The following is a 17549-nucleotide window of genomic DNA, read 5'->3' on the forward strand; positions in this document are numbered from 1 at the left end:
TGACCACAGATACAATCTCTTTGACACACAGAAAGAGGAGCTATTTGCCTTTTTATCTCTTTAAAAATTATTACCACACAACAACAACAACAAAACAAAATTATTACCACATTCATTCTAATGACTTGATTAGATATAGGACCTGATTCATGGGAAGGTTTGTCATGCTTGGCAGGGACTTTTTCATTAGTATATCTTTCCTCATGAACAGGATATCAAGCAATCAAACCCACTTTAATCTCTTGGTTGGAACAAGACGTATTAAAAACTGTGGAGAGAGGAATCCTCCAAGGTGAGCAATTATAAAGAACTTCCCATGTCAATTCAATTTCAGTGTGTTTTGAATTTATAAGAAGGAGGCTTATTGAAATGTGCTTTCTCTCAGAAGGCTGAGGATATTGGTTTCTAATGTTCCGTGGCTTCTTGAACTTCTCATACGTACATACATTTAATCAGACTTTCCTGTGATCTCACAAAATAGCCTTTTTTTTCTGTATTAGTTAAATATATATATATATTTTTTTTTTGAGGGGTGGGGGCGCTGTATATAGGCTTTTTGTTGCTGCTTGCAGGCTTTCTCTAGTTGCAGCGATCAGGGGCTACTCTACTTTTGGTGTGCAGGCTTCTCATTGGATAGTTTCTCTTGTTGCAGACAATGAGCTCTAGGGCCTCCAGACTTACTAGTTGTGTCACTTGGGCTCTACACTGCAGGCTCAGTCGTAGCACACAGCCTTGGCTCTTCCACAGCACATGCCATATTAGCTTCAGGACCAGAGATCTCACATGTGTCCCCTGCATTGGTAGGCAGATTCTTAATCACTGGACCACCAGTGAAGTCCCTTAGTTTTATCATGTAGATGTATGTTCTTTGTCCAGAACTTTCCCTAATAATATTCTCTTTTCTTCCTTTTTACTCTCCATAGACTCATCTTTTAAATCAAGTACTCAATACATATATATATTCTTGCTTAATTTTTGTCATTGTCAAATTCCTCACGTGTGTCTTGCCTTTTTAAAAGATATGTTAAATTGGAAACTTACACAGATGAGCCTTATTGTTTTTAACCCCTTTAACATCCACTTCTTTGTGCAAAGTCTTAAATTTATTCTCTTTTCCTTTAGAATGGGAAATGCAACTTATATCCAATGACTTGGGAATTCAGCAGGATATTTTGCCAGAAAAAACATCAAATAGGGTACAAATGGTAAGATCAGTAAGTTTCATTCATAAAAAATACTTATTTTCCTTTTAGTTAATATTGGGATTTCCATACAGCATGAACATTAGTGATAGATATTTGAGTGGCATTCACCCCAGATAGCAGTGTCTGTCAACAAATTCTGATTATGATCAACTTGGGAATATCCTAACCCAAGGTTCAAAATAGTTGCTGCAGACTTCCCACAAGGAATCATTCCCATGTATATAATTAGACAATGAACTTTGAGAACAATTCAATGAAATTGTAGTGAACTGTTTTATGATTACAGTATATGGCACCTCATTGTGTCAAAAGATTTCATCATTTAACTTTAAAGAAATCAACAGGGCAGGAAGTGTATGAATATAACGGAGATGGTAAAAATCATCATCCTCTCTGTAATGATGTTTCTGTTTTGAGATGGGTAGGATCAGTAAATGAATCTAAGAGATCTTTGAATCATCATCCATCCATTTCTCCACAGACACAAAGCCACAATGGACAGGAACTGTATGACTGTGAGCACAGCTGGAAAGACTTCAGTGACAGTGACTACTTGTACCATAGTACACAAAGGAGAACTGAAAAGGGAGGCAATTCTCATGAATATAGTCATTATGGAAAAAGCTTCCTTATTCTGCACAATGAATCCTTTACTGGAGAAAAATGTTCCATGTTTAATCAGTGTGGAAAAGCCATCAGGCTGACTCCAAATACTGTGTACTGGCAATCTAGCATACAAGAGAAAGCCTTAGAACACAGAGATTGTGGGCAATCCTTTGCTAATGGGTCTTTTCTTCAGGCACAAGTGAGAGCTCAGAAGAAAAAAAGACATGACAATTGGAATGAATGTGGGAGAGCTTCCATTCAGTCAACAAGCCTCCAGGCACATGTACCAACTCACACAGCTAACAAACATTACATATATGAGGATTCTGGAAAAGTCTCTGATGCAACCCTAAGCCGTAGACAACATATAAAAACACACACTGTAGAGAAGCCTTTTCAGTGTGACACATGTGGGAAAGCCTTTGGATCATCCTCATACCTACGCATTCACATACGAATTCACACTGGAATAAAACCCTACAAATGTAAGAGATGTGGGAAAGCATTTGTATCCTCCTCATACCTTCAAGTTCACAGTCGAATTCATACTGGAATAAAACCCTACAAATGTAAGGAATGTGGGAAAGACTTCTCTCAATCCTCAAACCTCACTGGACATATGAAAACTCACACTAGAGACCAGCCCTATAAGTGTAAGGTATGTGGGAAACACTTCCATCGATCCTCAGACCTCACTGGACATACAAAAACTCACACTGGAGAGCAACTGTATAAATGTAAGGAATGTGGGAAAGCCTTTGGGTCATCCTCACACCTTCGTGTTCACAGTCAAATTCACACTGGAATAAAAATATACAAATGTCAAGAATGTGGGAAAACCTTCACTGGTTCCTCTCGCCTTATTGAACACATGAACACTCACACTGGAGAGAAACCTTTTAAGTGTGACATGTGTGGGAAAACCTTCACTCAATCCTCATGCCTTACTAAACATATGAAAATACACACTGGAGAAAAGCCTCTTAAGTGTGACATATGTGGGACAACGTTTACTCAAACTTCATACCTTACTCAGCATATGAGAACACACACTGGAGAGAAGCCGTTTAAGTGTGACAAATGTGGGAAGGCCTTTGCTGCTTACTCATATCTTAGTAACCATTTCAGAACTCACACTGGAGAGAAGCCTTTTAAGTGTGACACATGTGGGAAAACCTTCGTTCAATCCTCAGGCCTTTCTCAACATAAGAAAACTCACACTGGAGAAAAGCCTTTTAAATGTGACACATGTGGGAAAACCTTCAGTCAATCCTCATACCTTTCTCGGCATATGAGAACACACACTGGAGAGAAGCCTTATAAGTGTGACACATGTGGGAAAGGCTTTGGGTTTTCTTCTATTCTTCGTAGACATTTACAATCTCATACTGGTGAGAAGACTGCTAAATGTGAAAAATGTGGGAAAACCTTCACTCGAGCCTCAGGCCTTACTCAACATATGAAAACACACACTGGAGAGAAGCCTTATAAGTGTGACAAATGCGGGAAGGCCTTTGCTGACTCCTCGTGTCTTACTAAACACTTTAGAACTCACACTGGAGAGAAGCCTTTTAAGTGTGACAAGTGTGGAAAGTCCTTTGCTGTTTCCTCTCGTCTTACTAAACATTTTAGAACTCACACTGGAGAGAAGCCTTTTGAGTGCAATACATGTGGGAAAACATTTACCACTTCTTTGTCTGTTACCATGCACAAGCGAAGGCACACTGGAGAGAAACCATATTCTTGTAAGGAACGTGGGTAAACCTTTTTATGTTCCTCAATACTTACTTCCTATGTACAGTGACATTGGGAGAGAAGCCATTGGAACATGATATGTGGGAAAGCCCTTGGTGATTACTCCTGTCTTAACATTTTGTTTTTAATATTTGACTGCACTGTGCAGCATATGAAACCTTAGTTCTCTGACTGGAGATCTAACGTGTGCCCCCTGTATTGGAAGGTAGAGCCTTAACCACTGTAAACCAAGGAGGTCCCCTACTAAACATTTTCAAAATCAACACAGGAGAGAATCCTTTTGAGGGTAATAAACATGGGAAAGGATTGATTCACCAATTCTTCACCCTTTACCATTCACTACTGTATGCACACTGGCAAAACACTGTAAATTTCAGGAATATGGGGATCAGTTTTATCATTCATATCTCAGTAGTAATGGAAAAAATAAGGAGACTAGCTCAGGTTTCCTTCTGCCTTGTCTTGTCTCTAGAGCAAAGCCTAGAGTTCTTGATCACAATACACACACACAGTTCAACCGATGGTGACTCCTGCACACCAGGTCCCTGCAGTGGCATGAAAGATGAGGTGATGCCTTTGCACCAGCCAGGTAGATTGGAGCCCAGATAGCTACAAGGGCAGTTCCAGGAGCTACTGGGCTCCCCTGAGCTGGGAATACAGAGCACTATCTTATGGGGGCTTCTTCCTTGAAATACTTCTTGCAGGCTGATGTGTGTCAAGACTCACCCTTCTTTTTGTAGATGACATAATCCTATACGTATAAAACTCTAAAGATGCCTCCAGAAAATCATTAGAGCTAATCAATTAATTTAGCAAAGTTGGAAGAAATAAAATTAATATGTGGAAATCCTTTGCATTCTTGTACATTAACATTGAAAAATAAGAGATACTAAGGAAACAATTCCATCACCATCACAACACAAAGAATAAAATACCAAGGAATAAACCTACCTAAGCAGACAAAAGATCTCTGTACAGAAAATTTTAAGATACTGATGAAAAAAATCAAAGGTAACACAACAGTTGGAGACATGTATCATGTTATTAGAAGAATCAATATTCTGAAAATGACTACTATCCAGTGATATCTACAGATTCAGTGCAATACTGATGGCATTTTTCACAGAACTAGAAAAAAATTTTTTTTTAGTTTGGAAATTCAAAAGACCCCAAATAGCCAAAGCAGTCTTGAGAAAGAGAGTGGAGGTGGGGCAATCAACCTTCATGACTTCAGACTATACTACAAAGCTACAATCAAGACAGTATGGTCCTGGCACAGAAACATAGACCAATGGTAAAAGATATAAAGCCCAGAGGGAAACCCACACACCTGTGGGCACCTTTTCTTGGACAATGGAGGCAAGAATATACAATGGAGAAAAGACAGCCTCTTTTAAAAGTGGTACTGGAAAAACTGGACAGCCTCATGTAAAAGAATGAAATTAGAACACTTCCTAACACCATACACAAAAGAAATTTAAAATGGATTAAAAACCTAAATGTAAGGCCAGAAATTATAATATTCTTAGAGGAAAATATAGGCAGAACACTCTTTGACATAAATGACAGCATTCTCTCTTTGACCCACCTCCTAGTGTAATAAAAATAAAAACAAAAATAAACAAATGGGACCTAATTAAATGCTCTAGCACATGAAAGGAAGCTATAAACAAGATGAAAAGACAACCTTCAGAATGGGAGAAAATAATTGCAGTGAAACAACTGAAAAAGGATTAATCTACAGAATATATAAGCAGCTTAGGCAAATCAAATACCAGAGAACAATCCAGTCAAAAAATCAGCAGAAGACCTACACAGACATTTCTCTAAATAAGACATAGAGGTGGCCCCCAAACACATGAAAAGATGTTCCACATCACTCATTATGAGTGAAATACAAATTAAATCTACAATGAGATATCATCTCACATTGGTCAGAATGCCCATCATCAAAAGATCTAAAACAGTAAGTGTTGGAGAAGATGTGGAGAAAAGGGAACCTTCTTATATTGTTGGTGGGAATGTAAGTTGATACATCCACTATGAAGAACAGTATGGAGATTTCTTCAAAAACTAGGACTAAAACTAATGTGACCCAGCATCCCACTGCTGGGCATATACCATGAGAAAACAATAATTGAAAACAACACATGTACCCCAGTGTTCATTGCAGCACAGTTTGCAGTGGATATGACAGAGAACCAAGCTTTATGTTCATTGACAGATGAATGAATAAAGAAGTTGTGGTACATATATACAACTGAATATTACTCACCAATACAAGCAACGTACTCGAGTCAGTTCTGGTGAAGTGGATGAACCTAGAGCCTGTTACACAGAGTGAAGTAACTCAAAAAGAGAAAAACAAAGATTGCATACTAATACTTATGTATCTGATTTAGTTGCTAAGTCATGTCCAACTCTTGTGACCCCATGGACTGTAGCCTGCCTGGGTCTCTGTCCATAGGATTTTCCATGTAGGAATACTGGGATGGGTTGCCATTTCCTTCTCCAAACACATATATATGGAACCTAAAAACTTATATTTTTTAACCTATTTGCAGGGAAGCCATAGAAATGCAGACCTGGAGAACAGACTTTTGGACTGAGGCTGAAAGGGAGGAGGTGGGGCAAATTAAGAGAACGGTATTTGAATCTGCTTGTAACACGGGAGACCTGGGTTTGATCCCTGAGTTGGGAAAATCCCCTGGAGAAGGGAACAACTACCCACTCCAATATCCTTGCCCAGAGAATTCCAGGGCCAGAAGAGCCTGGTGGGTTACAGTCCATGGGGTCCCAAAGAGTTGGACACAACTGAGCAACTTGGAAAACCACAAAGTCAGACACTACTGAGCAACTCACTCATTGACATATACACTACCGTGTGTACAATAGATAGCTAATGGGAAGTTGCTATACAACACAAGGAGCTCAACCTGGTTCTGAGGGGTAGGATAGTGTGCGTGTTGGGAGGGAGGTTCAAGAAGGAGGGTACATAGGTATTCTTATGGCTGATTCATGTTGTATGGCAGAGACCAACACAATATTGTAAAGCAATTACTCTCCAATTTAAAAAACATTTTTTAAATAAAGTTCACCTTTCCCCACCAGCACTGACTGTCAGTGATGTCTGTCCACTACTGTCCTTGCATGACCCATTGGATTTGACCCACTCTCTGGTACCTGCCTGTGAACAGGGAATTCCTGTTTTTGTATGACTGAGGCAGCTGTACTTGTGAGACTGCTGACCTCCCCCAGCAGGCTGCCTACAGAAGTGACCCTGCATGTGAGTATTTTAAAATACTGTTTTGTGGGACTTCCCTGGTGGTCCAGTGGTTAAGAATCCAGCTTGCAATGCAGGAGATTCAGGAGACACAGATCCATTCTCTGGGTGGGAAACAAGCATCTCACATGCAGTGGGGCAACTAAGCTATTGCACCACAAATGGAGAAAAGCTCCTTACAACCTTGAAGTCCCAGTGCATCACACACAAAGAATAATGTTTTGTGTGAGATGTTTTGTTCAGTGCATTAAGTCTTGAAATAACCAGCTAACCAGTTTCTTTATATTCTCTTTTTTCATATGCTACATTTCTCCATTTACAATCTGACTTAGTAGTTTTTTAAAAAACTAACATTTTCTAAGAATCTGAGTTTTGGTTTACTTAATTCATTTAAAATGCCCATTTTAAATAAACCGCTAAAGGTCAGTTTTCATTCCAATCCCAAAGAAAGAAAATGTCAAAGAATGCTCAAACTACCTCACAATTGGACTCATCTCCCACACTAGCAAAGTAATGCACAAAATTCTCCAAGCCAGGCTTCAGCAATATGTGAACCGTGAACTTCCAGATGTTCAAGCTGGTTTTAGAAAAGGCAGAGGAACCAGAGATCAAATTGCCAACATCCGCTGGATCATGGAAAAAGCAAGAGAGTTCCAGAAAAAACATCTATTTCTGCTTTATTGACTATGCCAAAGCCTTTGACTGTGTGGATCACAATAAACTGTGGAAAATTCTGAAAGAGATGGGAATACCAGACCACCTGACTTGCCTCTTGAGAAACCTATATGCAGGTCAGGAAGCAACAGTTAGAACTGGACATGGAGCAACAGACTGGTTCCAAATAGGAAAAGGAGTACGTCAAGGCTGTATATTGTCACCCTGCTTATTTAACTTCTATGCAGAGTACATCATGAGAAACGCTGGGCTGGAAGAAGCACAAGCTGGAATCAAGATTGCCGGGAGAAATATCAATAACCTCAGATATGCAAATGACACCACCCTTATGGCAGAAAGTGAAGAGGAACTAAAAAGCCTGTTGATGAAAGTGAAAGAGGAGAGTGAAAAAGTTGGCTTAAAGCTCAACATTCAGAAAACTAAGATCATGGGATCTGGTCCCATCACTTCATGGGAAATAGACAGGGAAACAGTGGAAACACTGTCAGACTTTATTTTGGGGGCCTCCAAAATCACTGAAGATGGTGATTGCAGCCATGAAATTAAAAGACACTTACTCTGTGGAAGGAAAGTTATGACCAACCTAGATAGCATATTGAAAAGCAGAGAGATTTTGCCAAGAAAGGTCCATCTATTCAAGGCTATGGTTTTTCCTTTGGTCATGTATGGATGTCAGAGTTGGACTGTAAAGAAAGCTGAATGCCAAAGAATCGATGCTTTTGAACTGTGGTGTTGGAGAAGACGAGAGTCCCTTGGACTGCAAGGAGATCCAACCAGTCCATTCTAAAGATCAGTCCTGGGTGTTCATTGGAAGGACTGATGTTGAAGCTGAAACTCCAATGCTTTGGCCACCTCATGCAAAGAGCTGACTCATTTGAAAAAACCTGATGCTGGGAGGGATTGGGGGCAGGAGGAGAGGGGGACAACAGAGGATGAGATGGCTGGATGGCATCACCGACTCGATGGACATGAGTTTGCGTAAACTCCAGGAGTTGGTGATGGACCAACTGAACTGAACTGAACTGAAAAAACCTCTAGCACTTTAGGGTCCTCTGCAGTGATATTTTATACAGCTGAGTCTCTAAGAGCACTGCCAATCAAGCTGGTTTTAAAACTTTTTTCCCCAGATGTGTTATTTCTGGAGGATCCATTAAATACTACTGTTAGTAATTCTCTACTCACAATTTTCTACTATTGTAAGATGTACATTATGTAAAATTTACTGTGTTAACTATTGTTCAGTTCAGATCAGTTCAGTCGCTGAGTCGTGCCCGACTCTTTGTGACCCCATGAATTGCAGCACGCCAGGCCTCCCTGTCCATCACCAGCTCCTGGAGTTTACCCAAACTCATGTCCATCGAGTCAGTGCTCCCATCCAGCCATCTCATCCTCTGTCTTCCCCTTCTCCTCCTGCCCCGAATCCCTCCCAGCATCAGAGTCTTTTTCAAAGAGTCAACTCTTCGCATGAGGTGGCCAAAGTACTGGAGTTTCAGCTTTAGCATCAGTCCTTCCAAAGAACACCCAGGACTGATGTTTAGAATGGACTGGTTGGATCTCCTTGCAGTCCAAGGGACTCTCATGAGTCTGCTCCAACACCACAGTTCAAAAACATCAATTCTTCGGCACTCAGCTTTCTTCACAGTCCAACTCTCACATCCATACATGACCACTGGAAAAATCATAGCCTTGACTAGACTGACCTTTGTTGGCAAGGTAATGTCTCTGCTTTTGAATATGCTACCTAATTGGTCATAACTTTCCTTCCAAGGAGTAAGTGTCTTTTAATTTCATGACTGCAATCACCATCCGCAGTGATTCTGGAGCCCCGAAAAAGTCTGACACTTTCCACTGTTGCCCTGTCTATTTCCCATGAAGTGATGGGACCAGATCCATGATCTTAGTTTTCTGAATGTTGAGCTTTAAGCCAACTTTTTCACTCTCCTCTTTCACTTTCATCAACAGGCTTTTTAGTTCCTCTTCACTTTCTGCCATAAGGGTGGTGTCATTTGCATATCTGAGGTTATTGATATTTCTCCCGACAATCTTGATTCCAGCTTGTGCTTCTTTCAGCCCAGCATTTCTCATGATGTACTCTGCATAGAAGTTAAATAAGCAGGGTGACAATATACAGCCTTGATGTACTCCTTTTCCTATTTGGAACCAGTCTGTTGTTCCATGTCCAGTTCTAACTGTTGCTTCCTGACCTGCATATAGGTTTCTCAAGAGGCAGGTCAGATGGTCTGGTATTCCAAGTATGCAGTTATGTCGAGTTGCATTAAGTATACATTTTTGGGTAGGTGTGGCTGCTATGAGGCTAGTGGAATGTTGGCTTCCCAACTAGGGATTAAACCTGGGCCCTGGGAATGAGAACACAGAGTACTTACCACTGGACTACCAGGGAATTCCCAAGTATATTCTTATTGTTATGCAACAATTGCCACTATCCATCTCATGTTTTTCGTCATCCCAAATTGCTACTTGATACTTATTAAATAGTAACTTCTTCTTGTCCCTTAGTCTATTTCTGGTAACCACTGTTATACTTTCTATTTTGGTCTTTATGAAATAAATTCCTCTAGTTAAGTTATGGAGTTGGAACTATATATTAGACTTGGCCCTTTTGAACACCATGAATTGGAAATGCACAGGGATGATATTCATAGGGACTTGGGGAAAAGAACAAATTGGAGTTTTGACCTATGGAGATTCCTTCAGTTCGATATAAAGCCACCAGGGAAGCTGTCTATAGCACTAGAGCATTTTAAATTTATGTTTCTGTTTTCTGTGTTTGCCTCTACATGGATGTTTATTACATGCCACAGGGGACTGTGTAATTACATCAAACAATGTTAAGAGTGATTTTGCAATATCTAGGTATCCTTTAATAACCATGAAAAGATATCCAACAGGAATTTGCTATATGTCTCAGGAAACTCAAACAAGGTCTCTATATCATCCTAGAGGGGTGGGATGAGGGAGATGGGAGAGAGAGGTTCAAAAGGGAGGGGATATACACCTATGGCTGATTCATGTTGAGGTTTGACAGAAAACAGCAAAGTTCTGTAAAGCAATTATCCTTCGATTAAAAAATAAATTAAAAAAAATATTCGTGAGAAGAAATGCAGTATGTGTTAGTCACAAGTCACTGGGTTCCTCTGTGCAAGGTTCTATGCCATTGGTAATCAGAAGATACAGAAAATGCCCATGATGTGCAGAAACTCTCAAAAGGAGATCCTAATGAGACAATGTAGACTTTAAAGCATTTCTACATACAGGATTAATTGGATAAAACATTCCAGTCCTTCAAAATAGGAAAGATTAGATGTGTCTCCACTTAATATTTCTATAAACCATATGAAGGAATGTTTGACAGAAATAAAAGAGATAGTACATTGTTCCATAGGGGGACTTAATCATCTTTCTCTCCATAATGTTTCTCTAAGCAATAGGGGATAATCAGGACATTCATGACAATGAGTAAGGGTTTAATACATGTGTACTGAATAGTGTCTTTAGTAACTTAAAAGTGCTTGTCTGGGGATAGAGGTGAGGGGATGCACTAGAACAGACAGTTGGTTTCGGGGGAAGATTACGTTCTGTATCTTTTTGTAGCTGGTGTTTACTCAAGTATGTTCAGTTTTCAAAACTCGTTGCCTGAATTCTTAAATGAGCATTTCATTGTACATGAAATATATCTCAACAACAAAAAGTAAAAATCCTATGCAGTCAGCAGGAAAATAAACAGATGTCTGACCTTGTTCAGTACAAGGTTTCCCAGTTTGAGGAATGTGATATTAAATGGAATCTCTACTGGGAAACAGATAGCTGTTTGTGTGTGTCTGTGTGTGACTTCACAGTTAACAAATGACACACAAAATCTTTCCAAAAGAATGCAGATCCTAATGCCAGACTCACAAACTTGATGTATGTTGTTTCAGGCTTCATACTTCTCATCTATGGTGTTATCATGATGGTGGGTTTGGTTCACACATAAGAACTGTGGAACTTTCCACCTTTGTCATTCTAATACCATTGGAGATGACCATTTTAGACTGCTCTTTGGTTTTTTATTTTGTTGAAGACTGAATTCCTAGTGGTGGTTCTCTGAGAAGACACACATCTATGGAGACCCATACAATACACAGATTTTGGAACAAGTCTGACTTGCCACTTCCCATCTACAAAGGTGAGTGGGAGAGGGCAGACCTATTTCAATTGAATGTTCTCAACCAAAACATTCTTGAAGTTGCCCAGTAGTTAAAATGTATTCAAAAGGTTTTGGGTGGAGGTGGGGGATCATAACATTGTTTTTCTAATATTTTTTGGTAAAAAGGTATATTTATTTTCCTTTTCTGCCATTATTTGCCCCAGACTACTTTGCCATTGTGCATGTGTCTGTAGTACATTCTCTTTTTTTTCTTGCCTGCTTCACTTTTCCCATAACACTTTTGAACTGTTATATTTATCATTAGTTTATTATCTACCTCCTATATTCCTAATAGATCATTTGGACTTTGTATATATTTTTTTTTGCTTTTAATTTTTTATTGAAATAAAATACTACATACAGAAAGTACATATGAGTGTTTACCTCCATACATTTTCACTGTGGAACAGCCTCATGTGACCAGCACACTGACCAAAACAAAGAATGTTACTACCACCCCCATTGTCCCCTACTGTACCCTTTCACACACTCACCTCCCAGAGTTAGAACTTTCCTGACATCTAATAGGACAGAATGAATTTTATGTCTTTGGTGATTGACATTGATGGAATGTTACAGTGTCACTTTTTTTATTTAAATAAACTTCTAATTTTTGAAACAGTTCAGATTTTCCCAAGAAAATAAACAATACAGAAAGTTCCAGTGTACACCACACCAAGTTTTTTCTATGGGCACAAGGGAGCTTTCTAGGGTAATAGAAGTGTTCAAAACTAGATTGTATTAAAGGTTGTATAACTATAAATTTACCAAAACCATTGATTTTATGCTTTCAGTGGCTGAATTTCATGATATATAAATGATCCTTCAATAAACCTGTTAAATATACTTTTAAAAAATTTTTCTGGACTGTCTCCAGGTGAATTGAAAAGTGTTACCTTTGTATTCAGCATGCCTTATTACAGAGCAATATTATTATGGTTATTACTGTGTATTGCAAATAGATGGGGGGGAAATGGAAACAGTGACAGACTTTATTTTCTTGGGCTCCAAAATCACTGCAAATGATCACTGCATCCATGAAATTAAAATTGCTTGCTCCTTGGTAGAAAAGCTATGACAAAACTAGACAGCATATTAAAAGGCAGAGACATCACTTTGCTGACCAAGGTCCATCTAGTCAAAGCTGTGGTTTTTCTAGTAGTTGTGTGGATGTGAGTTGGACCATAAAAAAGGCTGAGCCCCAAAGAATTGATGCTTTTGAACTGTGGTCCTGGAGAAAACTCTTGAGAGTCCCTTGGACAGCAAGATCAAACCAGTCAATCCTAAAGGAAATCAACCCTGAATGTTCATTGGAAGGACTGATAATGAAGCTCCAATACTTTGACAATCTGATGAGAATAAACTCTGATGCTGGGAAGAGGAGAAGGGAGCAACAGGATGAGATGGTTAAATAGCATCATCAACTCAATAAACATGAGTTTGAGCAAACTCTGGGAGATAGTGAAGGACAGGGAAGACTGGTGTGCTACAGTCCATGGGATCACAAATAATTGGACATGACTGAACATAAAAAAATAAGAACAGTCTTGAAGTGTGAAGCTAATTATCAGTATTGTGTGATTTTCATTCCTATTCTTTTATAGAAAAACACAACAAATTAAGGAGACAAATAACATTTGAGAGGATAATTGTGGGGAAAACAATGCCACATTTGATATAAGTGCTTCAAATCTAATGTTGGAAATCACTGGAATGGCTCTAAGAAAGCTGGCCCAGGATAGAAATGTGTGGTCTGCAAATAGGAAAGAAAAGAAGGAATTTCTGATGAGGGTGTTAAGGAGAAACTGATACAACAAATAAATGTCTAGAGCTTTGAGAATAGAAGAAACAAAGCATGTCTTTTAGGGTCAAAAAAGGACGAAAATGTTTAACTTCACAATGTGTCTTTGAGCCTCGTGATGTCCATTTAGTTCTGAGGCCAGTGACCCATCATAGACAAGGAGCTCTGCTGAGGGACCTTCCCAGAGCCCCCTTCACATCCCTGTTCCTCACACTGTAGATGAAGGGATTCACCGTAAGGGTGACCACAGTGTACATCACAAAAGCAATAGAGCTTCTCTGGGAAGAATGGGTCATATCAGAACTGAAATAGACCCCAAGGCTTGTCCCATAGTACAAGGTGACCATAGAGAGGTGAGACCCACGGGTGGAAAAAGCTTTATGTTTTCATGCTGCAGAGGACATTCTCATTAAAGAGGAGATGATTTGGGAGTAAGAGGATTCCAGTTAGGGGAAACACACCCAGCAGGGCAGTGACCACATACAAGCAGATGTTATTGATGAAAGCGTCAGAGCAAGCCACCTTGATAATCTGAGCCAGTTCACAGAAGAAATGTGGAATTCAGTGTCAGTACAGAATGTCAGTCACCTCAACAGAATATGAATCAGAGCAACCAGAAAATGATGAACCAACACATCAGAAGAACCAGGAGGCAACACACACATGGGTTCATGATGACCATGTAGTGCAGGGGTTGGCAGATGGCCACAAACCAACCATAGGCCATTCTGGTCAGGAGAAGACCATCCATTCCTGCAAAAATCATTTTAAAAAATAAACCTGAGTGAAACATCCTGTGTAGGAGATGTCTTTGTTCTGTGACTGAATGTCACAAGCATCTTGGGGACAGTGGTGGAGACACAGCAAATTATCAACAAAGGACTGGTGGGAGAGGAAGAAGTACATGAGGGTGTGGAGGTGGGAGTCAGAGCTGATGGCCAGGATGATGAGCAGGTTCCCAAGCATGGTGACCAGGTACATGGACAGTAACACTCCAAAGAGGAGGGGCTGCAGTTTAGGATGATCTAAGAGGTCCAGGAGGAGAAACTGATTCTCCCATATGGTTTCCTGCTCCCATGTAGCTGTGTGTCTGCTGGGGAACAAGACAAATGGAAGTTTCACCTAATAGCCAAGGGCCAACTCAGCTAGTTATCGGTTATGATTCCACCTTCTGGTTGGTATCCTTTACACTCTATTAGTCCTTCTTGTGATAGTGATTCACTCAGTCAAATGGTAGGACCACTTGCATTTAAAATGTTTTTTCAGCTAAAATATTTAGCTGAAAATTTTTTTATCTCCTATCACAAGTTCTAATTCTTTTGTTGTTGTTTTTATTAAAGTATAGTTGATTTATAATATGTTAATATCTGCTGTATAGCAAAGTGAATAAGTGGATTATACATACATATTCTTTTTCATATTCTTTTCCATTGTGATTTAAGTGATTTATCTCAGGATATTAATTTTAGTTTCCTGTGCTGTACAGCAGGAACTTGTTTATTCACTGGTTCTAATTCTATATGCAGCTATAGACATGAACTGATTTTTATAGTATGACAGTTGCAAAATGATTAAAGACATTTAATATTGCTAAATGATAATCTTTTTAAAACTCTATAGCTCTTTCATTCAAATAGTTTAATAATAGTTTTTAGGACATGGTATCCCAACTCAGACAAAATTAATTCTATGACTTGATCCTCCCTGTTATTGTGACAGTTAGTGCTTAATTTAAATTGCCTTTTTTTTTTTTAAATTTATAAAGGTATGGTTACTCAGGACTTCCTGCTAGTACAGTGGATAGAATCTATCTGCCAATACAGTGGACATGGGTTCAATCCCTGGTCCAGAAGATTCTGATGCCATGAGGCAACTAAGCCCATGTGCCACAACTACTGAGTCTGTGTGCCACAACTACTGAAACCCACGCACCTAGAGCCTGCGCTCTGCAATGAGAGAAGCCACCAGAATGAGAAGCCTATGCACCACAAAAAAGAGTATTCCCTGCTCACCGCAACTAGAGAAAGCACTACGGGAAGCCACAAGGTCCAGTTCAACCAAAAAAAAAAAAATGGTTATTACCTTCTTTGTGAGAATTAAAAAGACCCTTGTGGCAGAGGAGGATCCCAGGAAGTGATGGCTGCTATTATTACTATTACTTTTATGACAGTTATTAATATTTTTGATACATAACTTTTCAAATTATAGAGATGTCATTCAGATAATGGGATCTTGAGTGAGAGTTCCTTGAATAGAATTTTGCTTCACCAACTTAAGGTCTGTGTGACCTTGACAAAGTTTCTTAACCTGTCTTAGCTGTAAATACCTCACCCCTACAACAGGAATAATAAATATCCCCTACATTGTAAGACTGATGAGTTAATTAAATGAGATGATGCATGTAATTTTCCTAGCATGGTTCTTGTGACAAATAGCAGGCATTTGATAAATGTCAGTGTCTAACAATATGTCTTGCATGAGTATCACTGATCATTATTCCCCTTAAACAGGGGCAGCCATCAAAGATCATTCTGTGGACTTCCCTGGTAGTTGAGATTTCACACTTCCAGTGCAGAGGGTTACCAAGATGGAAACTTGGCAGGGGAGCTAGATCCCATATGCCACAATTTAGAGTTGGAATGTCCCAACTAAAGATCCCAAATGCCACAGCTAATCACACACACACACACACACACACACACACACACACACACACACACACATTATATATATAATATACATAATATATATCACTATTTAGAAAATTTTAATATAAAATGTTCCAAGCTTCTATAAAAAAGTCAAACAAGATGATGACCTAGCATGGTGATCGGTGTCAAACAGATTCGTGGCCTCCAAAGGAGATTTCATTCTGGGACCAAAAGACATAGGCTCAGTCACTCAGGGCTTTGTGTAGCAAAGTTTATTAAAGTAACAGTGATAGAGAAAGCTTCCAGCAAAGACACTGCAAAGGACAGAAGAGTGCCCACGTCATGAATTTTAGCAGGGTTTTATATACCTTTCAGCTGGCTGCTGAGAATAGATATAAAGACTACCTCAAGTTTGTAAAATTTCTACCAGACCCTTTCCCAAGGCATGCATCCTGAGATAACATTAGTACAGTGAGATAAGCCAGAAGGAACACGTTCTGGGTGAGATATGGTGTTGCTTGAGAGGCAGGTTCCCAGGCAAAATAGATTGTTAAAATTATTAACATAGAACCTAAGAAAAGCATACTTATGAGCTCCTGATCTAAAGAAAGGTGAGATACATTACTGCACTATTAACACAAAGCTTAAGGGAGCCATGTCCCTCGTGACTAAGGCAAAGGAATTTTAAAAGAATGCTCTCCTCTTCCTTCTCCTTGAGGGTAACTGCCTAAGCTTTAGCTCTCTCAAAGTCATCCTGAAAAAAAAAAAAGACAAATTTAGGATGATTATAAATGTTTACAGTCTCCATGACAGAAAAAATGCTCAGTACTATTATACCTAGAGAATGCAAGTAACATTTTTTTAAATAAAGTGAGAATTTACTAAACAATAGTATACTCAGGAGGAAGAGTGGGCAGGGTCATGTGAACAGCTGCCGAGAATACAATTAAGAGAAAAAAAATCATTGAGAGCAAATTTAGTCTGGAGAGGTGGAGAGGTGGATAGAAAAGACCACTCTGCAATAAGAATACTGAGCTCTGAGAAGAGGGACAGGTAATTGCTAATCAGAGGAAATAAGGGAAGGGCAAGCATTTTGGCCTGAGAGAACAGAATTCACAGTTGCCCTGGGATTGGTGAGCTTGGTAATGGACGGGATATGAGCATCCAGTGAGATGAGAACAGGGTGAGGGTGAGGAGGACAGAGTGTGAGGCCCACAAGTCAAGTATCCTGTACTATTCTTGATGTGACTCTCATGTCGGTAATTTTATATTTATTTGTGGGTCAGAGGTCGTGACCATTTTTGCTCATTATTGTGTTTCCAGTGACCTACATGGTGCTAGTAGCACATATTAGGTGCTCGTAGCA

The 17549-nt window shown here is 39.4% G+C and overlaps 1 protein-coding gene and 1 pseudogene across 5 annotated transcripts in view; one reads left to right on the forward strand and one right to left on the reverse strand.

Moving 5' to 3' along the window:
* Nucleotides 1-15937, forward strand: part of LOC147368539 (zinc finger protein 426-like) — a 37996-nt gene extending 22059 nt beyond the window's left edge. For 3 of the 5 annotated variants that reach the window (XM_086409089.1, XM_086409088.1, XM_086409090.1), the window contains exons 4-6: nt 212-292; nt 1123-1205; nt 1687-6676. In XM_086409089.1, coding sequence (XP_086265215.1) covers nt 212-292; nt 1123-1205; nt 1687-3573 — 2051 coding nt within the window. In that variant the 3' untranslated portion in view covers nt 3574-6676. Of the gene's footprint in view, nt 1-211; nt 293-1122; nt 1206-1686; nt 6677-15297 lie in introns of those variants that run through there. The other 2 variants (XM_086409092.1, XM_086409091.1) reach the window with 1 other exon arrangement.
* LOC147368540 (olfactory receptor 7D4-like) lies at nt 13682-15113 on the reverse strand (annotated as a pseudogene).
* Nucleotides 15938-17549: the final 1612 nt, after the last annotated feature.

The sequence above is a fragment of the Bos grunniens genome, chromosome 7 (assembly GCF_055505025.1).
Source record: "Bos grunniens cultivar Pamir isolate PY7600 chromosome 7, Bosgru_T2T1.0, whole genome shotgun sequence".
Taxonomy (NCBI): domain Eukaryota; kingdom Metazoa; phylum Chordata; class Mammalia; order Artiodactyla; family Bovidae; genus Bos; species Bos grunniens.